Here is a 26,306-nt window from a genome sequence, read left to right on the forward strand (position 1 = left end):
GCCATGAACCACACTTTGTGAACTGCTATGTATTAGAATAAATGCAGAATATAAAAACGATTAAAAGACACAATCCCTATTCTCAAGTTCATCTTGTAATAGAGGAAACCGACTGGAGACGACTGCAACACAGCTTTAGTGATAGAAGAAATGGCAGCCGTGTGGAGGACAGATCAAAGGCAAGCACGGAAGCAGAGACCAGGTAGCATACTACTGCAGTAATGCAGACAAGCAGTGATGAGGGCCTGACCTAAGGCAGGTGGTGGAATTACAGGACTCGGTGTCTGATTCGATGTGAGGCACAGCGGAGAAGGGCAGTTTGGTGGACAGCGGTGCCCTTCCTACAGAGGCATTATAGGAGGAGAAGGTTGGCAGCGAGGTGGGCGGAGACTTATGAGTTTAGTTTTGCATTAACTATGAGATGAGCATCAGCTCTCTAGGCAGAGGTGTCAGAACAGGCAATTGCCTATTAACTGCTCCTTCCCCGAGGGCCTCGCAGTTCTCATACCCTTCTGTATCCTCAATGCCTAGCACAGTACCCAGCTCTTAAGGTCGACTGAATAAAGAAATGAATCTGGTTAGGGGCTCGTGACAGTCAGCTAACAGGAGGGTTCAATTTGGCAGTCATTTTATATACACGCTTCTTTGAAACCACCGGAATGGATGAGATCAGGTTGACTGTAGCAGGAGGACTGAACTCCCGCTTCAAATTCTTTCTGGTCCTAAACGGTCAGAATAAGGGGCGTTCTTGGGAAATGTTGCCTCCAGTAGGTCACGACGGCCTATAACATACAAATTTAGCTTGTAAAACCTGTTTCTGGAGAAGGCAGAACACCCAACAACCAAGACTTGTCACCTTTATGTCCGCACTTCAATACCTGTCAGACTGGTTTTACGTGGGGTGAGATGGGACCGACCTCGGCGTCTTTCGCAATCTCCCTTTTCGCGAATATTTGTAACTGTCTCTCCGAATGGCCAGGACGCGGCCCTCAAACAGGTTCAGACGCCGTGCGTTCGCGCGCCCAGGCAGTGGGCGGCGCTCCATCCACCCGCCCCGCTGACGCGGCATAAGCCGAGATCACCTCAGCCGCACGCGGTGCAATCACAAAGCGCGCGCCGCCACCGGCGACGCTGCCGCTACCCTAGTTCAGAGATCCTTCCGCCCGTCCCATCGCGGCGCCGTGTCCTGGCGCCCCGCACCCAGGACACACATGCTCCGGTGGCCCGCGATTCTTAGAGGGTGATATCCTCTTAAGCCCACGTACTCTTCTGTCTCTGTACCACCCGTGCCTTAGGTACCGCCTTCTTCTTCAGGTCCTCTCTCCTGGCTTAAGGAGACCTTGGCGTTGTGGAGGTCCTTTTTAAGGGGCGCGGCCAGATCCAGGCCCCGCCCCGTTCTGTGACGCACAGGGTGGCGCGCGAGGGAGCCGGGAGTAGGGGGTGCGGCTGGATTTAGTAGGGGACCTGCGGGCCGGGGCCGCCTCCCGACGCCTGTGCCGGCTTTTCTCCCTCCGTCGATTCGGAGGAGCCGGGGCGACCTCGGCCTCCAGCGTCTCCGGTGAACTGACGCGGGGGTGGCGGCCGGGATGGTGATGCTGGCCTTACTGCAAGCGGGCAGGTCGGTGCTGGGGCAGGCTATGGAGCAAGTAACAGGCGGCAACCTCCTGTCCATGCTACTCATTGCCTGCGCCTTCACGCTCAGCCTGGTCTACCTGCTCCGCCTCACCGTCGGCCACCTGACCCCACTGCCGGCTGGGGCGGTACGTGCACCCCCAGGGGTTCTGGAGGGGGACGCTGCGACTAGGGCGACCGAAGGGCTAGCGGGGGGCTGGGACCGCGGTGGTGCTGGGCTGGGCAGTGGCGGCGGGCGCGCTGGGGGCTGGGGGTGGGGTGGGGGTGGGGGAGGCTGGCAGCGGCACTGATGCTGGTGGCGCTGGCGGTCGCGACTGCCTTGACCTTGCTGGGCTTGCTGCTGGGCACCCCGATGTCGGTCGCGTTTCTGGTGGTGGCCGCGTGTCTGGTCCTGGCTGGGGTCGTGCTTGCCTCGATTGTGGTCGTAGTGCTGGCAGTGTTGGCCAAGGCACTGGTGGCCCTAATGGCCACGGCCGAATCCGGTGGCTGTGGCCCGGCGCTGAGCGTACGGTTGGCCGTGCTGGCCGCCGCAGGGGGTGTTTCGGGCCTGGTGGGGGCCCTGGTGGTGATGGTTTTGGCAGCTTCGGCCCTGCTGGCCGTCATCCTGGTGGCTACCCTTGTGTGGTTCAGTGTCCTGTGGGCTGTGTCATTACCCCTAATGGCGATTTACATCAGTATGAAAGGAGATGCGTTCAGTTTGGTAGAGTGAGAGTAACTGGAGTGTTGTAGGGACCTTCCTATGATGCTAATAAAATACCAGATCCTCTAACTTAGTGGCTTTACTGACCACTATCTTCGTGCTTCCCTAATATATTTGATGAAGGCATCCTTAGCCGGACAAACCAAGTAGCTTTTAAAACGACCCTTTTACTGACAATGGAATATACAAACTATTGACCAAGTAGTTTTAAAAATTATTTTTGTTTGAACCATAACAGGCATGAGGCAGTGGTTTTTTTTCCTACATGTGGTATTTTTGAGGACGTGGTATTTTTGAGGACGTGGTATTTGTCTTTGGAAAGACAAAGATAACTTTAGTGTTTTAAGATTGTTGCTACTATTGTCCAAAGAGTGAGTTTGTAGAGCTCCTTACTATTTGAGACCACGAAAGATATGAGGAGTATATCCTTTTTTTATCATTCCAAGTTTGATTTCCAGGAGACTTGATGTTGTAATCTGCAGGTCTCATTTTGGGGCATCTGAAGTACCTTTTATAGTGTGCGCTAAAATGTTCCTGCTAGAACTGATCTACTCTCTGTGTAGAATCAATGGATCTAGATCATTTGTTGAGAGAAGCATGAAATGTGTTCTGTTTACTGATCAGTGTAGCTTCTTAAACATTTCCCTTCTTTCCCTCACGTTACTTTGTCTTTTTCCCTACCTTCTTTAGTCAAGATTTTGGGACTAAAATTGTGAGTGGTAGTAGAAATAAGTGGTGAAGAAACCATAGTTTGACTTTTCTGGGTTTTTCTACTAATGATTAGGATAGTTGCCTAGAGCCACTAATAATAGTGGGCATATTCTAAGAAAGTGTTCAGCATTTATAATTGCAACGCCTTGGTGTTTGTCTAGTCGTTTATCTTATACTAGGTTTTGAGTTTCTGTTCTTTTTACTATGGCTATTCTCCTAAGGTATTTGCAGTTTGTTGTTAAGTTACTTTTGGTGCTTCATCTTTTGGTAACTTTTTAATATTAAGGACAAGTTTCTTTTTTTTAATTAGTCATGAAACTAAACTGAATGTTTTGTAATAGGAAATGTAAACTGGAAGGTTTTTTTTTGTTTTGTTTTCTCTTGTAGAAAAGTCCACCATACATTTTCTCTCCAGTTCCATTTCTTGGACATGCTATAGCATTTGGGAAAAGTCCAGTTGAATTCCTAGAAAATGCATATGAGAAGGTAAGTCTTCCAAATCATTAGAGGAAAAGAAATGAGTGCTTTTCCAATTTTCTTTTAAACGGCAGAACATTAAAAAAGCGTGTAATCTTACGCTTATTCCCAGTATAGGAAACTGATAAAATTGGAGCTGCTCTGGTTTAAGAGCTGGAGGGGCCTTGGAGACCCTTTTATGTTCTTCCATGTCCTGGGATGATCTCTGAGGAAATCTAGTTCTGGCAACTATGGTTTAAAAACCACTGGCCTCAATTTTGTATTCACTGATCATAGTTAAAATTGATACTGATTGACCCTTCTTTTTCTTAACCATGCGTCTGTGGAATTTTGTAACCTGCTCTACATGTCTTCTGTGACTTCACTTCCACTTGGGTGACCCACACAGCACTGTGGCCCCTCAAACCTTTGCCCCTCTCCTCCCCGATGAGCTTTCTCGTACCAGTTCAGCCATTTGCTCCACAGTGCCGCTTTGGACTTGTTGTCACTCTTACCTGTTTTACCTCCACAGTATTAATTTAGACACCCTATTCTCAGACCACAACTACTTCTCCTGGTTAGCCTGTCCAACTCCTTCCATTATAACCATTCTTTGACCTCATTAGATGGTCCAGTCCACTGTTCCACTTACTTTCTCCTGCTCCATCAGCCTTCTTTATGTTCCTTCTTTTTACACTTTGGGACCATGGTTTATCATTTCAGTTACACTCTCGCCAGTACCTTAAATTTCCTTGCCCCTGGCTGTTCGTTGTGCTTTACCTGGTAAAAATCCAACCTTGGAGGGAGCCTAATAGTCATTTTTCCTTCCTTGTACCAGATTAGGTCCTTCTAATTTCGTGATTGCCTACCTTGAATGAACTTTGAACACTGCTCAACAGTCCTATTATCTTTCTGTGGTTGGCTTACTTTCCCACTCAGCACAATGACTATTCAAACCTTCACTTTTTGAAACTTCTAAATCTTCCTACCTCTCTCTATTAAAGCAGATGACTTTGTCTTCTCTGTAAAGAGAGATTAAAAACCATCCACTGGGAACTCCCTCATGTTCCCAATTTCAAACATACAAATCTACTTATAGCAATATATATATAAAATAGTATTCTCTTTTCTTCCTATTACATTAATAATTCTAAAACACTTAACTTTGTGTAGTACTTAGTGCTTTATATGTATTATCTCACTGCAGCTCCACAAAAATACTTTCAGGTATATCCATTTTATAGATGACAAAACTGAGAAACCGGTTATTTAATTTGTTCTTGGGCTCACTGCTAGCTAGTGACCAAGCCAGGATTAATACATGGTCTGATATCCAAGTCTGTGCTTTTAATGATGATGTTGATACTAATAATAATAATAGAAACCACTTACATTATATTTACGATGGCCGATGCACTGTTTTCTTTTATGTATATATAATATATGATGACATGAGATATATATATATATATATCATGGTACATATATCAAAATACATATATATATACTTAGTCTTGACAACAGTTCTGTGAAGTAAGCATTATTATTATTATTCCCATTTTATAGGTGAGGGAAACTGAAGCACAGCAATGTTAATTTGTCTGACTGTAGGACCAAGGTCACAGCTAATATGTGGAGGAGCTGGGCTTTGAACCTAGGCAGTCTGGCTCCAGAATCTTGTGCTCTAGCCCACTATATGCTGTCACCTTGATTTTATTACACTATTTTGCCTTCTATGGGAGATTAAACTCTCCATCCCTCTTTTGTCACAGGAACCTTCTGCTATTATTTCTTCTCTCTATAGTTGACTTCTCTTTCAACTAGATCTTTCCCATTTTCTCTGGAAAGTTCTCAAAGGTCACCCATTTAAAAAGACCAGAGCTTCTCTTGGCCACTCAGTCTCCTCTCATGTCCCTCCCCCTGCAGCGAGTTGTCTGTACTTAGTCCCTATTTCCACACGTCCTACTTACTTACTTTTTAGTCCACTCTAGTCTGTCTTTTAGCCCCTTCACTAATGAGCTCCATGTCCTAATCCAATGAACTTGACTTCTCAGCTCTATTTGTCAGGGATGACCACTCCCTCCTTAAATGTGGCTTCTCTCATTTTTTCTTCTACTTGTATGACTACTTCTTCTCTAACTCATTTGTGGGCTCACGCCTGGCCATTTACTGTTGGGGTTCACTGAAGTTTGGTCCTTGGCCTTTATTCTTTCCTAGATCTTGTCTCTACCTGCAGCTTCAATTATTAGCCAGATATAGATAACACCCAAATTAATGTCTCTGGTTCAGGTCTCTTCTCTGATCTTCAGACCTGGATATCCAACTCCCACATGATTCTTTCTTAGTTGACCAAAGGCACCTGAAATCCAGCATTTTAAAAGTCTGACCCTTGATTTTTCTCTCTCCAATCCTGATTGTCCTATTTGCTTCTCTCACCATTGTTCTCCCAGTTTTGCAATGTACCAGAGGCCTAGGAGTCATTCTTGATACTTCTCCATCCATCAATCCATTGCCAAGTCTGCAGGTTCTCTCTTCAAAATAATTCTGTATCCATCTGCTTCTGATCTCCACTGCTCCTCCATTACCTTGTCCCAGGTATTCATCATCAGGTTCCTGTAATAGGCTCACTGGTCCTCTGGCTTTCCTTTAGCTCCTGTCCCTCTCTCCTCTCCATACAGGAGCCAGAGGGATCTTTCTTGTAAAATATGCACAGATTAGTCTCTTTCCCATGCAGTTTAAAATCTTCCATCACATTTCATTGCTTGCAAGGATAAAACTTCCTGAATATGGCTTACGAGGCTCTGTATGGTCTCGGCCCTACCAGACTCTGCCCTCATCTCATCCTTTCCCTCTCTTTCTCTCACCTTTAGGACCTTTGTGCATGCTCAGCCATCAGGCTGACTGCTACCATCCTTCAGGTCTCAGCTCAGGTGTCTTTTTCTCTTTTTAGTCTTCCTTTGATCATTCTCTCATCGCAGAGTTGCTTTCTGTTGTGTAGTACTTCTCACATTTGCAGTTTTACATTTGTTAATGTGATTATTTGATCAAGTTGTATCTTTTTCAATAGACTAAGTTTCATGAGTCACAGACAGTATTTTTGTTCATGATTGTATCCCCAGTGCCTACAGTCTGCAATAGTAATCAGAAAACTGCAAAGCGAAGCATTTAACACATAACTTGATTAACAAAAAATTAAAAATGAAATCATTCAGTGTTGGTGAGATAGTGGTAACACTGATAACTAAATAAACTTCTGGTGTCTTCATATAGCAAGTACTGTAGGAAAGGTCATATCCTTTGGCTACTCCTGTAAATTTATCTTTAACCAAAGGGAAAAAAATCTATATTCTCAGAGATATTCATTATATAATTATCTATAATAAGTAAAAAATGGACACATCAACAATAGTGAAAGAACAGTTAACATATGATGTCTGTGTAAAAGATAGAAAATATTTTCAACATAAATAGTGAAAAAAGCAGAGTAGAAAGTTTTATTTATATTTTATTTGCAACTGAATGAATATAATTTGGACAAAGACTGGGGGAAGAATTGTATTAAGGTTTATGAATGTTTTAATTTTCAGCAATGTATTATTTTGTTATTTGAGACTGCGGATTTTTTGGTAACATCACTATGGGTACTTTTCTCACTTTAGTATGGACCTGTATTTAGTTTTACCATGGTGGGCAAGACGTTTACCTACCTTCTGGGGAGTGATGCTGCTGCACTGCTTTTTAATAGTAAAAATGAAGACTTGAATGCAGAAGATGTCTACAGTCGTCTGACAACACCTGTGTTTGGGAAGGGAGTTGCCTATGATGTGCCTAATCCAGTAGGTGACACTGTTATCTTGAAGAAAGACAAATCTATACTATAATATTTATAGCTAGTAGTGTAAATTATATATCTAAAGTAGAGAAGCAATTTATTCTTTGACTCAAAAATCTGAAGAATCATGAGACAGTTAAAAGAAGGAAAACCATGGGTAGCTGACGAAGAATGGGTATTTTGTCTTATAGTTGCTGGCATGGACTTAGCAATTTTAAAGGGCTTCCTGTACAAAGAAATAGAATCAATGAGAACTTAGTGTATTAGGATTTGATTTGAGTGAGTAAGAAGAAAAATCCCATTATTTCATCAGGAGGGCCTCCTACCTTCCTACTCCCACCTGAAATTTTAGCATAAGAGCTCTTTTGAGCTAGAGATTGTTGGCTTTAGAAGTTTGTGTGATTTCTTTCCTCCCCCAGAGTCAAATATTAAAGTGCTGCAATTTGATGTAAAATGCAAATCAGATAATTAGCCCAACTACTTGGTGTGGGCTCTGGCTGTGAACGTATCATGCATTACCCAGTACCCTAGTATAGCAGGTAAGAATTGGCATTGAGTGTTGCTTCTGGGGATTGAGGAGGTGTGAGCGAATGAATAGCTCTCCTCAAGACCAAAAGCAAGAGCCTTGGGCAATCCCTCTGGTTGGAGATACCTATTCATTTTCCACACAGCTTATCAGATTCTTAAAATAGAACTGCCCCAAAGGGCTAAAACCATTCTTTGTCTTAGTGTGAATTTATTCTGACTGTATTACATTCTAATTAAACTTTTGGAAGGTAGCATAAGTGAGGAATGGTATTTGGGAATAGATGGGAGAATATGTGAAGGAGGATAAAAATATTAGCAAAGCATAATGGACCTTTGGGAGATGTGTTGGCATCTGGGTTGGGTTGGAAGACTAGAATATAACAGAATAGGACTAGTGAGCCGTGGAGTCAGGAGTGGGGAAAGCGTGTATGTATAGAAAGGAAGGCAGGAAGTGGGATTCCTAATTTATCATTTGTCTTGGGCCTGCGTAGCAAGTGTCTTCTACGTGTTACTTCAGATATATGCATAGATGCTTTAAATTTCCCATATCTGGTGTGTAGTTAAGAAAATTATTTTTATTTTCAATTCTTCAGAAGATTGTTTTCTTTGAGTGTTAAAGAGTTATAATAACCCAAATGAATCTTATGATAAAACAAAATTGTGTTTTAATTCTTATATACCCTTAATATTTTGAAGGTTTTCTTGGAGCAGAAGAAAATGTTAAAAAGTGGTCTTAACATAGCCCATTTTAGACAGCATGTTTCTATAATTGAAAAAGAAACAAAGGAGTACTTTCAAAGTTGGGGAGAAAGTGGAGAAAAAAGTAAGTAAAATGTTTTGGTTTTGCATTTGTCCTAATATGTCTACTTTTCTGTGACTAGAAATCTTAAGAGTGTGTGTGTGTGTGTGTAAAAAGCAAACTACACCATATGTAAAACCACCTTAGATTTAATGAAATGAACATGTTATGATTACCGTGGAGTTAAAAGACCCGAGAGGAAGTGATTACAGTAAGTCCCCTACATACGAACCTTCAAGTTGCGAGCTTTCAAAGATGCGATTGTGTGCTGTATGCCAGCTGTTGTACTGTACTACTATACTTTTCAAGGTACTGTACTGTACTGTAAGATTAAAAATGTTTTATTTTTTGTGTTTGTTTTTTATGTATTATTTGTGTGAAAAGTATTATAAACCTATTACAGTACAGTACTATATAGCGGATTGTGTTAGTTGGGTACCTAGGCTAATTTTGTTGGACTTACGAACAAATTGGACTAACGAATACACCCTCGGAACAGAAGTTGTTCGTATGTAGGGGACTTACTGTATTGCTGCTCATTTAGCAAAACCTTAAAATGGGTTAATTAATGTGTGTATTATTTAGCTTATTTATGTGAATAATATAAAAATGATTCATAATTGAATTTTGAAATAAACTGAATGTAAAACTTACATTCAAGGTCATTTTTTTTTTTTTTTTAAATAAATTTATTTATTTATTTATTTTTGGCTGTGTTGGGTCTTCGTTTCTGTGCGAGGGTTTTCTCCAGTTGCGGCGAGCAGGGGCCACTCTTCATCGCGGTGCGCGGCCTCTCTCGTTGCGGAGCACAGGCTCCAGACGCACAGGCTCAGTAGCTGTGGCTCACGGGCTTAGTTGCTCCGCGGCATGTGGGATCTTCCCAGACCAGGGCTCGAACCCGTGTGCCCTGCATTGACAGGCAGATTCTTAACCACTGCACCACCAGGGAAGCCCCATTCAAGGTCATTTTAAGATAATAAATAAAATAAAAATTTTTGAACTCCCCATGGGCAAGTAGAAGTCTAAATGACTTAATTATATATGTATTACATTATTTTTCTCATATTGTATGGGAATGACTTATTCCAAGAAAAAAGTAAATTTAAATACATAAGCTTACTGTACCACCAAAAGTGTGATTTTAGCTGTTCCCAATAGAAATCTTTAAAAAATGTATTGTATGCTTCCTTGCATTATATAGGGAGTATATTGAATGTAACTTAAAATTCTTTGGATTCTCTGAATCCAGTTTTTATATTGGACTGCAGTAAGTGTCGCCTTCAGAGACAATTGTCACACTCATAGCAGGAAGCAACATCTGCCTACAGGGCAGTAAGACCTCTGTGTAGGTCACCACATTCTGGGTCTGGTCCTCAGCGTCTATAAAAGGTCCAGAACCTGGTTTTATTTAATATACCTAAAGTTCATGGGACATATTTCCTATTCTACAAGAAGCTGATGCATGAACTAGAACGCCAACTGAATAAATACAAGTGAGATATAATTATGGCACCAAGAACCCCAGAATATTTGCTGAACTTCTCTTTTTTGGCAATCTAATTGGAAAGCCAAATGATAACTGGAAGTTCGTTTGGTGAACATGGAATTAAAGAACAGGATATTGATTGGGTAATTGTTATGACTTTTAAAGTGTCACCCAGATGTGCTTGCCTGATGCATCTGTCTCTAATGTTTGGGTATACAAGTTGGTGGTTACAGTTTTCTTTTATGTATGGTCAAGACTTCAGTTGTTTTCTGACCTTTGAGTTCCCACTTTTCAGTTTTTTTCCCACTTTTGACCTGGGGAATAATCCATTCTTCAGTCTTTGGACTGCTATTCCTTGGAAAGCACCTTATTATTGTCCCCATATGCACTAAATAACCTTTTTACTGCCTTTATTATATTGTGATCTGGAACTCAGATAACCACATTCATTTTTATCTTCATTTTATCTTTTCAAGATGAAGGGCTCATGAGTATGAGTGAGGTTTTAGATACCTTTGTGGCATCTATTTTGGCTGTCCAAAGAGGTGGGGTGCCTCCCATCATTTGGTTTCTTGCCTCTCTTTGTTGTAGCCACATATTTATAGACTTTTTTTGATGGTATGAATAGGATCTTGTTGGTTCCTGAGTTAAGTTTTTATTCTCATTTCCTTCACAGTACTTTTATATCTCTAAGAAAACAACATTTCAAAAGAATTTTTGGCAAAAGTAATGGGAATGATCTTTTTCCCTCTAGATTTGTTTGAAGCTCTTTCTGAGCTCATAATTTTAACAGCTAGCCATTGTTTACATGGAAAGGAAATCAGAAGTCAACTCAATGAGAAGGTGGCACAACTGTATGCAGATTTGGATGGAGGTTTTAGCCACGCAGCCTGGCTCTTGCCAGGCTGGCTCCCTTTGCCTAGTTTCAGGTATGGATAAAGAAACGATACTTGGTCATTTCACTTTAATTACTGTAGTGTTGGTTTGCTTTGTATTAACATAGATAAAAATTAAATATAAAACCAACAAATTGGGGGAGATTATGAGCCTCCATTCTTCTGTAAGCATTCGATATTTCTTTACACAGTGAGCTTATTTAAGGTAAGTTTCAGTTAATTAGAAAGGTAATTTGTTGTCTATCTGTTCCAACATTTTAAAACCTACTTATCTCACATATTCCTTGTACTCAGGAGGGTTTCTCAACTCTACCTAAAAGTGATACAGCCCTTCTAAGCACTTGTTTGAAAGTATTTGACTAATTTGTAGTATATTGTGAAGTTTGTTTTGAAGTATTAGTACCTTTCTTTAATTTTCTCTTTGTCTCCTTGACAGCTCTGTTATCTCCTTAAGAGTAGGGATCATCTATGATACAGAGAAACATTGCTCATAGGACCTGATGTGTAGCTTAGTGTCTTGCATATTAGTAGTCTCTCTGTGCCTTTGTTGATTCATTTCTGTTCAGGTGAAAAATGGGGATTTATTCTAATGCTAAATCCTGTAGAAGAACCAGAGTGACTCTGTCTGCTTCAAGAATTAATTTGGTTAAAATTGGAATTTCATGTTAATGTAAAAGAGTATTCTGCTTTCTCTTAAACTGGAAAATGGTTATAAAGGAATAATCATTTGAGTCTTATTTTAGACCTTTAGTTAGAGCACAGGTAGTGTGTAAAGAATCAGGGATATGTATGTTAAAACACATTTCCTGCCCTTAAGGACCTTAGAAATCCCTAACAATATAAGATTTTCATGGCTTCTTTTTTTTCTCTTGGTTCTGAGCTTTCTCAGTTTGATGCCTGAAAGTATTACCTTATTTTTTAAAGTCATTTTCATGTTTGAATTACAGACGCAGGGACAGAGCTCATCGAGAGATCAAGAATATTTTCTATAAGGCAATCCAGAAACGCAGAGAATCAGGAGAAAAAATTGATGACATTCTCCAAACTTTACTAGATTCTACTTACAAGTAAGAGCTCTTCAGATCACATATTAAACTGAAGCAGGAAATTTTTTACACATTAAAACATAATTAAATAATATGTACATTTAAAAAGTAATAATGCTGGCAAAATTAGTAGCTATGACCTTTGAACTTTTTAAATGGATGAGACATAAATTACTGGGATCCTGTGCCTTACTGGAATCCCAGTACTGTGCATGGTGAAAAGTTTGCTAGTAAACCTCAATGAAGTCTTTTGTAACCAGTATCATATTTTCTATTGGTCTTTCTCTTTTCCCTAAAGGAAAAAAAAAAAATTCTGACTTGTGATGGGCAAAGGCAAGAGAAAAATTAATTCATTTTGACCGTTTATATAAAGGTTGAGACATGAAATGTGTCTGCCAAATGTTAAATTTGTGTACGTGGTCCATTCTTTAGGGATGGGCATCCTTTGACAGATGATGAAGTAGCAGGCATGCTTATTGGACTGCTCTTGGCGGGGCAGCATACATCCTCAACTACCAGCGCCTGGATGGGCTTCTTTTTGGCCAGAGACAAAACACTTCAAGAAAAATGTTACTTAGAACAGAAAACAGTCTGTGGAGAGAATCTGCCTCCCTTAACTTATGACCAGGTTTGTTGGATTTTCAGTTTCATTGCTGCCTCTGACACTGAGTATGTGTGGCTAATTTTTAAAGGGGACAATTTGGGATTTTCTATATACTGTAGATTAAATTGATTAGATTCTTTATTTTTAGAAAATTCCCCATAGCCTTCCCTGAAATGTCCTAATGTTGGATCCAGTTTACTAGTATTCTTTTGAGGATTTTTGCATCTATATTCATAAAGGATAATGGTCTGTAGTTTTATTGTTATGTCTTTGACGGGTTTTGGTATCAGAGTATTACTGGTCTCAGAGAATGAGTTTGGAAGCATTCCCTCCTCTTTTACTTTTTGGAAGACTTTGTGAAGGATTGGTGTTATTTCTTTCTTACATGTCTGGTAGAATTCACCAGTGAAGCCATCTACGTCTGTGCTTTCTTTGTGGAAAGTTTTTTGATTACCAGTTCAATGTCTTCACTTGTTACAGGTCTATTCATATGTTCTGTTTCTTTTTAAGTCAGTTTTGGCAGTTTGTGTCTTTCTAGGAATTTGTCTATTTCATCTAAGTTGCCTAATTTGTTGGCATACAATTGTTAAAGTATTCTCTTAGCATCCTTTTTATTTCTATTAGGTCAATAGTGATGTCTCTTCTTTCATTCCTGATTTTAGTAACTTTTAAAGTGATAGCTTAATTGATACATAGTTCACATACTATAAAATCTACCCACTTAAAGTATACAATTTACTGGTTTTTAAAGTATATTCAGAATTGTGAAACCATCATCACAATTTCATTTTAGAGCATTTACATCACTTCCAAAAGAGAGCCAGTACCCATTAGCAGTCGTGCTTCATTTCCCCTGCCCCTGGCAACCACTAATCTACTTTTTGTCTCTATGGATTTGCCTATTCTGGACATTTCATATGAATGGAATCATACAATGTGTGGTCTTTTGTGACTGGCTTCTTTCACTTAGCATGTTTTCAAGGTTAATCCATGTTGTAGCATGTATCAGTACTTCAGTCTGTTTTATTGCCAAGTAATATTCCATCGTATGGCTGTACCACATTTATTTATCTCTTCATCAGTTGATCGACATTTGGGTTGTTTCCACCCTCTGGCTACTGTGAATAACACTGCTCTAAACATCTGTGTATAGGTTTCGAAAAAGCTGACATTGATGATTTTTGCTAATGTTTTCATTTTTTAGATGAGTGAATTTTTGAAGGTCCTTACCATGCCATTCTTCAGAGTGATCTGTTATCTTGCCTTCTTTTTCTTTACTGACCAGGGACAGTAATAAAACAAGATATTCCCAGTTACCCTGAACTTGTTTGTATCCTGTTGAAGTATGTTAAATATTTGTAAAACTCGGGAAATTTTTTCTCTTTTTAGCTCAAGGATCTAAATTTTCTTGATCGCTGCATAAAAGAAACATTAAGACTTCGACCTCCTATAATGACCATGATGAGAATGGCCAAAACTCCTCAGGTGAGTCTCCTGGCTTGATCTTTTCCTCTGTGCCCCCAGTTGTTACTTATAAAAAAGAAATATCACAATATCAAAGAGAATTTTTTAAATTAAAAAAGTAGAATAATCACTTCTACATAATTTTCAGTTTTACATATTTTAAATGTATAAATATTTTTACATAATTGCAGACAGTATACATGCTCATCTGTTCTCCCTACATTTTAATTGAACAATTAGGGTTTTTTTAAATGGAAGTATATTTTTTTTCTTGGTTTTTAAAATAACATATGTATTGTTGTAAAAAACTGTAACAGTGTGGAAGTGTGTAAATTGGATTGTGAAAGGTTCCTTGAAATCCCACCCCTACCCCCAAGGCATTATCACTTTTTAAAATTTGTGTATATACTTCCAGCCCAATGTGTGTTATTTGGAAATCATCTTGAGTTAAAATAATTTTTAACTGGCCTATCATGTAGCCAGTTAAAAAATATATGTATATTTCATGTATATTAATGCTTTATTACACAATGGTCTGATTATTTGTTAGAATATTTTTAAATTATCTAGTGAAATGTGTTGCTTTCATTTGTAGACTGTGGCAGGGTTTACCATTCCTCCAGGACATCAGGTGTGTGTTTCTCCCACTGTCAATCAAAGACTTAAAGACTCATGGGTAGAACGTCTGGACTTTAATCCTGATCGCTACTTACAGGACAATCCAGCATCAGGAGAGAAGTTTGCTTATGTGCCATTTGGAGCTGGTAAGATGATTACATTTGACACTTGAAATGTTTGTTCTGATAACGTATTTGTGCCTGTCAGAATAATCCATGTGAATTTTATTTACAAATATCTTTCCCTTTCCTCATAGGGACATTCCTGCAAACATCTGTAGGAGTGTAATCTTTTCAGGTTGGAAAAAATATTTCATTTGTACTAAAGGAAATAGTTCTGTGAATCCTTATGATGTTGTATCACCTTCTAACCCATCTAGTTTTATCAGTTCTGATCTTTATAGTCCACCCTGTTTTCCCTTATAGTATTTAAAGCTCTTTGTGAATTCTGTTTTAAAGAACCATTGGAGTTAGCACACCATTTGGGCAATTATTTCAGGCTAAATATGATGAGACAATCAGCATTTCAGAAAAGAGCAATGGCACGGAAGCTTTTCTGGATTGTTAGTGAACTTTTTGGTTCTCTGCCTATATATCCTGATGATAAGATGGTCTTTAAATTTGGACAGGTTGTGCATAGGTATGCAAACCTCTGCATTTCAATTAAGATCCTAAAATAACACAGGCAGACTCTCGTTCCTCCAATAATTTCTCCATTCATTGGTACTTTGTACAGATTAAACTATATTCTATGAATTATTTTTCCAAAGAGATCATTTAAGTGACATGACATTTTTGTCATTGGTCACACCTTTTCCATACATAAACGAAAGTATAAAGTCCTTTGGGAACTTCAGATCTCAATAACTATTTAGTAAAGAAATTCAATAACGGTATATGATATAAATACCAGTAAAAGAGTCATAGATTGTTCAAGTAGTTGGAAGGGGTATTAGTTCTCCAGCCCAAATTCTTCCCCATTTCTAAACTGACAATTATCTGGCTTTTATCTGGGGTTAGCGCAGACCCCATTGGTTAACGGCTCAGTCCCACAAGACTGTCCCTCACCACTTTAGGTGCCAATTATAACTCCAGGTTGTCACCTGTTTTTCTGACCAACTGGCTATAAATTCGAGGTTCTCTAGATCCCCTCCTTGGGGTTCCATAATTTGTTAGAATGGCTCACAGAACTTAGAAAAGTTTATTTACTAGATTACTGGTTTACTATAAAAGTATACAACTCAGGAATAGCGTGATTGAAGAGAAGCATAGAGCAAAGTAGAAGGAAGGGGTACACAGCTGCCAAGCCCTCTGTGGGTATGCCACCCTTCCAGCACCTCCACGTTTACTATCCTTGAAGCTCTCTGAACACTGTCCCCTGTCCTGTCCCTTCCCTGTACTTCTGTAGGGATTTTGTGGAGGCTTCACTACATAGGGCACGATTGATTAAATCACTGGTCATTGGTGATTAATTCAACCTCCAGACCCTCTCTCTTCTGGAAGTTGGGGTATTGCTGAAAGTTCCAACCCTCTAATCACGTGGTTGGTTCCCCTGGCAGTCGAGTCACCTCATTAGCAAACTCAAGTGTGGTTGAAAGGGGCTTGTTATGAATAACAAAAGGCTCTTTTCCTCTTTGACCTTCATTGCTCTTTTCACTTAAGAAATTCCACGGGTTTGAGGAGCTCTGTGCCAAGATGGAAGACTAAATACGATTTCTTATTGCAAACCACATTATCACAGTTGCCATAACCTTAGTATTGAAGTCAGATTTGAAGTCAGTTTAAGTCCTCCAACTTGGTTCGTCTCGTGAAGGATCGCTTTGGATATCCTAGTCCTTTGCATTTCTGTATTCATTTTATAATCAGCTTGTCAGTTTTTACACGTATATGATATGACCTTTTAAATTTTGATGTGTTGCTATTTTCGGTTTATTAAATTTCTTTTTCTTCCATTATCATTTGTAATGGCATTTAAAGTTTTGATTGGAAGGTTCATATTAACTTTTGACTATGGCTCTCTTGGGACAGAAGTTAAGAATATTCTACAATATTTCCAAACTAGATTATCATCGTATGTTTCAAACCTTATTTTTAACCTAGATAGATGTTAGGTTTCAAAAAAACAATTGGAAAAATGATTGTATAATTACCCATGTGCTGTTTCCCCTAATAACAGACATTAAAAATCTCTTGAGATTTTTATTAGTTATTTACATTCTTGTGACAAGAATATGTCATCTTTTTACTATAATATCTGTATATCTGCTATTCACCTTAACTGTAGATAAACAAATTTTATCACTCCAGGCTCAAAGATGTGAGAAAGAATTTCAACCGACTGTTATCGAAACGTTTTCTTTTACAGGGCGTCATCGTTGTATTGGGGAGAATTTTGCTTATGTTCAAATCAAGACAATTTGGTCCACTATGCTTCGTTTATATGAATTTGATCTCATTGATGGATGTTTTCCCACTGTAAATTATACAACAATGATTCACACCCCTGAAAACCCAGTTATCCGATACAAACGAAGATCAAAATGAAAAAGGCAGCAAGGAACTAAAATGTGAAACATCAGTGTAAACTGCAAAAGCATTGAAGAGAATGAAGTTTACGAAACAACTCCCAGTGTACTTTGAGTGTGTAATTTTAAAAGACAGCCAGCTTAACTTACGGTGTTTATATTTTAACTGAATGGTTCCATCAAATCCAATGGCATTTCAGAAATTTCCTAATAGTTTTTTATGATGGATAAAGGAAAACTATAAATTTCTATATAGTTGGTTTCCTTTCCTTTAAGGAAATCAGGCTCATTAGTTTGGGGGGGATCTTTGGTAATTGGCAGATTCTAAGTAACACAATTTCCAGGTATTAATTTTAAGAGCATACATAGCTCTTGGCAAGTAAGTTCAGAGTATTCAACTCTTGTACTAGATCTGCAAGTATAAAAGCCCAGTGAAATACTTGGAAGCCTTAGATTATTCATTTGTTGGGCAATGTATGTATGTGTAAGGATGGGTGGGTAGGGAATAAACTCACCTTTAAAGCCTTGGATAAAAGAGAATCCTATTGTTTTGGTATGATGATATTTAGCAATGATGGAGCTATATTGTAGGAAAATATATTTGAAATAACTGGAAGTACTGTCTGTAGGAAATTGAGATCTATGACAATGACTAATTGTTTTTCCTAAAAAATAATTAATATGAAAGACTGCTTGTGTAACTTGATCTAATTACTAAATATTACGTATTTATCTGTTTGATAAATTTGTATCTGGTTCCACATAGTTGCATCTGTGTGGAAGTCCAAAATAAAGTCCTTGAGGGATAAATTTTGTTCTCTTTGGCTCAAGGTGGTTCCTGCTTCCTCTCCAGAATCTAATTAGGGATGTTTGTTACTAGTTCTGTTAGTTTAGGTTAACAAGCTTTTTATTTTTTTCTTTTTAAATACAAAATCTGAGATCAGGGAATCTGGCTTTAAGATAAGGGTAATACGAAGCAGGGGTCTTGGGAGTGTATCACTGGTCAAATTCTGTGAAGCCTGTGTTCAAGAATCAACTCAAATTGTAACTGGAGACGTAACTATATGATATCTGTAATTTGACCACGTACTTTGTTATTACTAGATGAGGTAAACATACTTTCCCTTATGTATATTACAGTTTTGTTTAAAAGGCTGGAGCACTCATGTTAAACTCTATTTGTGAAGCTAAAATCTGTGTTGTTGAGTTTTTCACATTAAAATTATCTTTGAGAGTATAGTCTGCATTCACAAATTGTAAAGTGTGTGGTTCAATGAGTAGAATTTAGGAATCTAGGAACTTGGACGGGGAAGAAAGTTCCATCTTTATTTGTACTTATTTCAAACTGTAATTTAATATTTTCTTTACTTATGAATTTAGTCAACAAACCACACTAGTATTAGCAGTACTCATGATTTTGCAAACAGAAATCACAGATACTTTTCATATCCCGTTACAGATGTTGCAGATCTCTTGAAATATCTTTAACTTTCATCACTACTTTGACATTATGGTATTATAGTTATTAGATCTGCTAGATCTTATTTCTTTACTCATCACAAAAATTTTTTAAAGAAGTTTGACTATTTCTATATAGTTGGTTTCCTTTGCAATCCTATACATTTTATGTCTTTAAAAGCATTATTCTGAGAAGGGATCCATAGTTCAGTTTCACAAGATTGCTAGAGAGGTTCATGGCACAAAAAAAAGTTAAAACTCTGGTAAGGCTGGTCCATGTTTAGTGAATAGTTTTAAGACTTTTAAAAAGATTTAGTTTTTAACCACAGACCAATTATTGAGAAGCATTAACAAGTTTGACTGCAGAGGCCTAATGTCATAAGGACGGTGATGGTCAGATGATGGGAGTGAAATAAGATTGATCAGAGCACTTGTTTATCTGCTGTCTTCTCCATTCTCTCTTAAGAGTAGAATTGCCTTGAATGGAAAGCTATGTTTAGCTAAAAAAGGTTTTACCCACAACCTCCCCTCTTCAACTAACTGTTTTAGAATACATTTGTAACTTCTGGAGCTCCTTATTGGAACCCAGCAGCTAATATGGAAAATTTAGGTAATTTGAAATTTCCAAGAGTGTAGATTGCCTGTTTGTGTTGGTGTAAATCATAGAATATCTAATGGTAAGATAAAATCCTCTGGAAATAAGTATCAAATACTACTCTTCTTGCTATTTTAGTGATGGCCGTGTTATCAGGAGGACTCTAGTTAAGAAATAACATTGAGATCTATATTGTCTCTGTGAAAGCGTCTCACTCTGAATTTGGATTGGACAGCAGGAATACTGCTTAATTCTGCTGCATTGTGGTTAATAAAATTTAAGATTCTGTATTAGTGGGCATGGCTTTGTGAGGACATACCTTTGGATACAAGTAACCTTAAATATAATAGGGCAAATATGGATTAATCATGAAAATACCCATTTGGCTTCTAAAAAACACTATATGTAGACTTAAAGTTGATAAAAAAGGCACATGGAAAAACTCTTCCTCAGTGTAGGGAAAGAAAAATCCCAATAGTAGCTAATTCTAAAATTAGGACAACTTTCTGAATCTCTAAATGCTACATATTTGAGATATATAATAAGGTGATACATACTACCATAGGCTGAATGTCTGTGTCTCCCCAGATTCGTATGTTGAAACCTAATCCCCAATTTGTTGGTATTTTTAAGTGGGGCCTTTGGGAGGTGATTAGGTCATGGTGGTGGAGCTCTCACGAATGGGATTAGTGCCCTTATAAAAGAGACCTTGGAGAGCCCCCTTGCCCCTCTGCCACGTGAGGACACAGTGAGAAGACGGCAGTCTACAAAATCAGGAAATGGGCTCTCACCAGACATCAAATTTGCTGGCACTTTGATCCTGGACTTGCTAGCCTCCAGAACTAGAAATAAATAGAACAGAAATAAATTTCTATTGTTTTTATAAGCCACCCAGGCTATGGTATTTTGTTATAGCAGCCCGAACATACTAAGACATGCACCAAGAACTATGGCTCGTTAAAAATGAAGAAGGTTCAAATACAGTGTAGTTAAAATGGTGAAGTCATTTTTATTTCAGTACTTGACAAAATATCCCATAAAATTCAAAACTTCTACCATTATACAAAAATAAGTCTCTACAAGTGATATTATCTGTCTTCATCACCAGTAGCAAATATATTAGGCAGAAACATAACTTCAGTAGCCTTATAAGAAAAGTGCAGGACACCTCAAGCTACACATTCAGCAGTAACATAATGCCAAAAGTTTAATCTTTTCACCCATTTGATAAATACACAAGGTTTATAATTTAATCATTTAAATTAGCATTCCACAAATATACATGTAATTTAATGATTATTGTGCATGAATACATACACAATGCTTATATATACAAATTCCAGTTTGTTTTCATGTGCTGGCAAGGGATTTGTATACAATCATAAGCTGTGTTCGGATTGGTCCCATTGAATATCCACAATACAAAAAGCACAAAAGAACCACTGATTTACAAAAGGGAATTTGTTTAAAATCACTTCGATTCATGATGTTTCAAAGGATTATCTTCTCATGCCAGCATGAAACTGAGCTGAACCTATAAGACAGGAACAGGATAGTTCAATGATTTCAAATTAGATTGTGACTTAGACTAACTGGTTCATGATGGGCAGAAGATTATTACCCATCATTTTTTAAAAAATGCTTTGTTTTCCTCTAAAAAAGTCTTATTCAGAGCTGAGCTGATTTTTTAAAAGGGATTTTTAATATATATTTAAAAGTCACTGTGGCTGGCTCCATAGCATGCTAAGTGAGATTAATGTTAAGATTCTCTGTAAAGTGCCCTGCAGGTTGAATGTTCTATACCTCTTGAAATATCTTTTGGTCTTCAAAATCTGGGTCTTGTGAAATTTAGATGCTCAAACCAACAAAGCCCAGCTACGATAATAAGTTTCCTACAACTACAAGTTTCTTGGGTTAGGTGATTTCTTGTATGAAGAGATAAGCTACTAACTTAAATAACTGGTTATTAGTCCTATCTATTTTGTGGGAATAGTAGGAAAAAAGGGTCTCTAATAATAGTAACATATATATATATATAGACTTAAAGCTCATTAAATTAAAATGATTCAAAACCTTTGAATCAGGAGTGAACTGAAGAGAGACGGGAAAGGAGGTTTTTCTCACAATAAACAAGGAAGGGAATCCACTTCTACTAATAATGAAATTTTTTTGCGTGTGTTTTTGAGCAGAGAAAAATAAAACGTCATTCTTACAGTCTTTTGAATGGGATGGGTTCCTTGGATCATACGTAAGAGTACAAGGTCCTAGTAGAGATAATGGCTGCAGTAAGTGCTTAAAGTACTTGTGTCCTCCTCTCATCTTGCTATCCCTTATTTGCATGCCTCACGATGTATTACTTAGGAACAAGTTCTCTAGCAGACTGTGTAAGCTTCAGAGCACTTTGCACATTGGTGCTCGTCGTGCATTTCACCTCATCAATCTTTTCAATGGGACAAGCAGGAATTTTTGGGGGCTGAGAATGGGATCCAGGGTGATAAATCATGTTTTGTCTTAAATTCCTAAAGTCTAGCCTGGTAACTCAGGCACTGAACTGTAAGATTTGATTATCCTAATGAGGAAGGTCAAGGAATTTCAGAAAGAGAAAGCGTTCCGGGTCTATCAAGCACTATGGTGCTGCCAACACTTGGTTAACCTGAGAGTACCTGACTGTACAGTTCCAAGTCGTCTCTGCAGTGCCTCTAGCCGAGTGATATAATCTGTCAGGGCTCTGTCAGGATCATAATTCTGAAGCTGAGAACATGCTAAGGAACCAGGATTTAAATCAGCTGGAGGACCTGGGTACCTATGAGATTAAAAATACGAACATGAGTCCCAATTATCCAGAAACAATACAAGTAACTCAGCCTACCACCATCCTACCCTCAAAAGGTAGACCACTTGTACACTGCTCAATCTATATCCCCCATACTACTGAGTCTGAGTCATGTGTAAAGGAAAAAACTCTTCGATAAATTCAAAGCAGCTACTAAGTCATCAAAAGAATGTCCAGTACACTGCCTGTTGCAGAGGCCATCAATAAGGGCTGCATATGTATAAATGCATCTTGTCCTGCAAACTTTAGACGTGTTTTCATAATTCCAGACTCTCAATTTTAGTTAATACCTTTCTCAATGTCTAGCCACAGCACATATACTAAATAACACTTGATCAGCTCTGTTTCCTATACCCTTGGAAACCAGTTACAAATTCAAAAACTGTTTTTGATTCTGAGCTTTAGATTATGTAAATAATACATAACTAAAGACACATTTAGCTATTGCAATGCAAAGGAGTCAAAGCCCTAACACTGTCCTTCATTCTCTGTTAAGTATTAGTATAGATTTCATCAAATTCTTACCTATTTTGAAATGGTAAAGGAGACCTTGGATAGTCCAGATCTGATCTTGAGCGACACGTACTATGTCTTGGTTCTCCATATAGCTCCAGCCCACCAGAAGAATGATAAAATGGGTCAGTCTTTTCGGCACCTAAAGTAATCCAAAATGTACCTTTGTAAAGAAAAAAAATACCAAGCCCTTGAAAAATTTCTACAAAATGGATAAGGGTTCAAAAGACTTACTATACTGTACTACACTACTATCTCCTATTTATAGTCACTTTCAATTATTCTTGCTACAGGAGAGAAACAATAGTACAGCTTGTTTCATTTACCTTTGGATATTAGTATTTCTGATAATCTGGAACTATACCTCTAAGAAAATAAACTATTTTATTTTTTAAAGACTGCTTCTTAGTTTTAACTAGAGGTGAAGTGAGGGGTGTCTGTGTGTGGTTTGACAGAAAAGGCAATGTGGATAAAAAATATTAGATGAATACAGCCAAGTCCTTTTATCACTCTATTATATTGGCTTTTACTGGAAAAAACTTGAAACCAAGATATGCTAACTTACAACACAGAATTCATTACGGTACAAATTTCAGCTGTTTCAGTATAAGGATGCGTATTTCAAAAACACTTTGCTTAGAGTACCACATATATTTTCCTCTTTCTCTGTGTAAAACATGTAAAGGTGGTTTACTACCAATACATATCAGATATGCTGTGTGTCTGTAATTCTGTGTGCTCCCCAGCTTTTGACCTCATCCTTTTTGCCCGAAATGTTGAAGCCCTAATGTTTCAGTGTAGAGAGAAGGAATTTTAACTGTTATATCACCTATTGGTAAACAGAAACCTGTTTGAATATTGCTAAATTATGAAAATTTCAAATCAAAACTTTCATATACTAGAGTAACAGCAATCCTATCTTGAACCAGAGCCTTAAATGCAGTTGTGAAAAGAGTGGGCTCTGGAGCCAGACTGTCAGGGTTTGATGCTGACTCTACCACTTCCTACTGGGTAATTTGGGACAAATGACAAATGCTTTCCATGCCTCAGTTTTTCGTCTGTAAAGTAAAAAGAATAGTAACTGTACTTACATCATAGGATTATGAGAATACACGGAAAAAAGCAGGGCCTAGTGTGAACTAAGTGCTCCATAAAAATCAGCTCTTACTACTCTTTAGAACAGCAAGGTCCCCAGCTTTGTTAGTTATAAGGGCTTTGTCTTTGGACAACACAGATCCCAGAACACATTATTTGGAAGGTATTACACATGCAGTAATTTTAAAGCATCATCAACATAAGAAAAAATTCTATTTTGACTTCACCTGGATTCAATCCAAAGCCATCCCTGTTAATATTGATGGAACCAGAACTTGTGACTCGATGCCACCGTCGAACCAAAAATTTCATTCTAAAAAAGATCCCAAGAAAAAATTTCACAGAACATCTATAGTGTAAAGAGTATAAACATACACTTACAACAAAAATCAAGTCATACATTTAAATATGAATGCAGAACAAATTTCAATATAATCACATGACTGCCTAATCTAAGATTATGCAAATGTCCCCTGGTTTGTGGCAAAATTGACTGGAACAGAAGAACAGGGCTTCCCATGAGGCACTAGAGGTCTCTTCTTTTGCCAGTACCAGGTTCTGGCTTTAGAGGTACATGGGACATAAAGAGACGAAGAGCAAAAGCAGAAAAGGTTAATTGGATGGGCAAAGAAAGGGTGAGAAGAAATGAAAAGAAGAAGAAAGAATGGAGACTAAAGGGCAGATGAGATGGAAAGAGAACAGAAAGACCCTTAAATTGGCAGTAAGAGAGAGCAGGGAAAACTGGAAAAGGAGTGAGGCCATGTAATCAGGGATGAAAAACAGTGCTGGCTTCAAAAGGAACAGGGGAGGCTGTGTCACAGCTCAGCTGTAACGAGTTGCTGCCTGCCGCGTCCTAGCCCAAAGAGCTTTCTGGAGCACCAGGTTTGACTTCTTAATCCAACTATTTTCAAGGCTCAGTTTTAGGAGGGTCAAAATACAATAAACATAAGAGGTCAAGAAAAAGAGGGTGAAAAAGTGAAGTCCTTCAATGGCAACTGGTTTCATGGAGCCTTCCCGAATTCTTGAAATCGAAATTAACAGCTAACTCCTGTGATCTGTCATTTAGTGTCTCCTAAGTTATGTGCATATTGGTATGCCCCACTAGAAAGTGAGCTGCCTTCAGGGATTTAGGCAGGGATTATGTCTTTTTTCTTTATCAATGCATCTCCCAGCACTTAACCCTGTACAAGCTGTATAAGGTGATGAAGGGAATGAAAGATGACAAAGGAAAAGGAAAAGGAAAAGATGAGGAAGGAAAGCTCTTTGCTTTCTCCAACCTTCTAATTCTTGTGCTACTGCCAAGAAAAGACAGAACCAAAAAGGACGCCATTTGGCAAGGAGTCTGGAAGACACAATCTGCAGGCTGTAAGCCCCTGGCAGTATGGAGGCTGGTCTAGAAGGGCAGTGAGGAGCTGAAAGCCAGCAGATGCTACCCAGCACACAAAAACATAAATTACACCTCTTATTCTGCCTTTGTGGTCTTTTGAGGTACTTGTAAATAACCTGAATACAACGGAATTGGGTAATACTTAAAAAAAAATTTCCTTTGAGACTGTCTGGCTCCTACAGAAGTAAGAGGGAGAGGAAGCATGGAGAAGGTATCTAGGTGTCTGGGTATATACCAGCTAGCACCAGAGTTCCTAGCTTGGAACTACCAGAAAAGGAGTGACAAAAGCAACAGCACAGTCCAATGCAGAGTCAGGCCAGGGCTTTCTATAGCTGGGCTGTGAGAGTGGGTTATTTTAGTAATGAAGAAAATGAATGTGTGTCAGCCTAAGTAACTTTTCAAAAAACATTTTTCTCTCTTATGATCTCTTTTATTTATATGTCTGAACTAGTTCATGGACTTATTCAGATTAAAAAAAAAAAAAAGAGACTAAATAAATAAATTAATTAAAAAAAAAAAGAGACAACCCAGATTGGATGTCCTAGCCGAGTCACTGGCTGCCTGCCTCTGGGAGGGCCCTTTTCATAGGCTCTCTATAGTATAACATAAAGTATCCCTGACTAAAAAGGATGAAAACCTAGAAAGAAGTAGGCATGTTTCAGTGATGGCAAGTGTCTTATACTATATGAATATGGAGCACAACGGGCAGAGAAAAGAGAGAGGACTGAAAATAACTAATCTCTTTAGAAAGTCTATTAAAATGCATTTTCTTTCAAGTATTTTACCTCGAAATTGCCATGGACACTCTGACAGCTGACCGAAACCTGGTGAAGCCCTTTGGACGGTTGGTGATCACCTCTAGATCCGTGAAGGCCGGATGTCCCCCCATTCGGGCAAGCAGAGCCAGGGTGGCATCCTCACATTCCTGGAACCCACCCAGTAACAGAAGCAGGTACTTCTTTTGATAAATGAGAGCTTTCCGAAAACTTTCTGCCCTCAGGTATTTGCCATAAATTCTCTATGTTTAAAGAAAAGAAAAACATAAAGACATTATTAAGAAGTTATTCAAACTGTTCTCTAGGGGAAGATAACCTAGACTTTATTTTAAAAAAGTGGCAGTAGTAGAATG

The 26,306-nt window shown here is 38.5% G+C and overlaps 2 protein-coding genes across 9 annotated transcripts in view; one reads left to right on the forward strand and one right to left on the reverse strand.

Moving 5' to 3' along the window:
• Positions 1-1,432: 1,432 nt before the first annotated feature.
• On the forward strand, positions 1,433-18,477 carry LOC133096276 (lanosterol 14-alpha demethylase). 2 transcript variants are annotated; one of them, XM_061197817.1, is made up of 10 exons: positions 1,433-1,760; positions 3,431-3,529; positions 7,159-7,335; positions 8,556-8,682; positions 10,899-11,073; positions 11,988-12,107; positions 12,519-12,714; positions 14,080-14,175; positions 14,750-14,918; positions 17,137-18,477. In XM_061197817.1, exons 1-10 carry the CDS (start codon positions 1,587-1,589, stop codon positions 17,313-17,315), a joined length of 1,512 nt encoding a protein of 503 aa, XP_061053800.1. In that variant the 5' UTR covers positions 1,433-1,586; the 3' UTR covers positions 17,316-18,477. The 2 variants fall into 2 exon arrangements, with proteins under 2 accessions (XP_061053800.1, XP_061053801.1); XM_061197818.1 differs by lacking the exon at positions 11,988-12,107.
• Positions 18,478-20,335: 1,858 nt separating this feature from the next.
• Positions 20,336-26,306, reverse strand: part of AKAP9 (A-kinase anchoring protein 9) — a 152,008-nt gene continuing 146,037 nt past the window's right edge. For 4 of the 7 annotated variants that reach the window (XM_061198577.1, XM_061198576.1, XM_061198575.1 and 1 more), the window contains 5 exons: positions 25,963-26,195; positions 24,018-24,103; positions 22,708-22,858; positions 22,013-22,152; positions 20,336-20,883 (listed from right to left, as the gene is read on the reverse strand). In XM_061198577.1, the coding sequence (XP_061054560.1) occupies positions 20,849-20,883; positions 22,013-22,152; positions 22,708-22,858; positions 24,018-24,103; positions 25,963-26,195 (645 nt within the window). In that variant the 3' untranslated portion in view covers positions 20,336-20,848. Of the gene's footprint in view, positions 20,884-21,362; positions 22,153-22,707; positions 22,859-24,017; positions 24,104-25,962; positions 26,196-26,306 lie in introns of those variants that run through there. The other 3 variants (XM_061198574.1, XM_061198578.1, XM_061198573.1) reach the window with 2 other exon arrangements.

Source organism: Eubalaena glacialis, chromosome 8, assembly GCF_028564815.1.
Source record: "Eubalaena glacialis isolate mEubGla1 chromosome 8, mEubGla1.1.hap2.+ XY, whole genome shotgun sequence".
Lineage (NCBI taxonomy): Eukaryota > Metazoa > Chordata > Mammalia > Artiodactyla > Balaenidae > Eubalaena > Eubalaena glacialis.

Coding starts and splice junctions, on each gene's coding strand:
- LOC133096276 (XM_061197817.1), top strand. CDS start 1,587: ATGGTGATGCTGGCCTTACTGCAAGCGGGCAGGTCGGTGCTGGGGCAG. Junction 8,683..10,898: donor GGGAGAAAGTGGAGAAAAAA/GTAAGTAAAATG, acceptor TTTTCCCTCTAG/ATTTGTTTGAAGCTCTTTCT. Junction 12,108..12,518: donor TTACTAGATTCTACTTACAA/GTAAGAGCTCTT, acceptor TCCATTCTTTAG/GGATGGGCATCCTTTGACAG.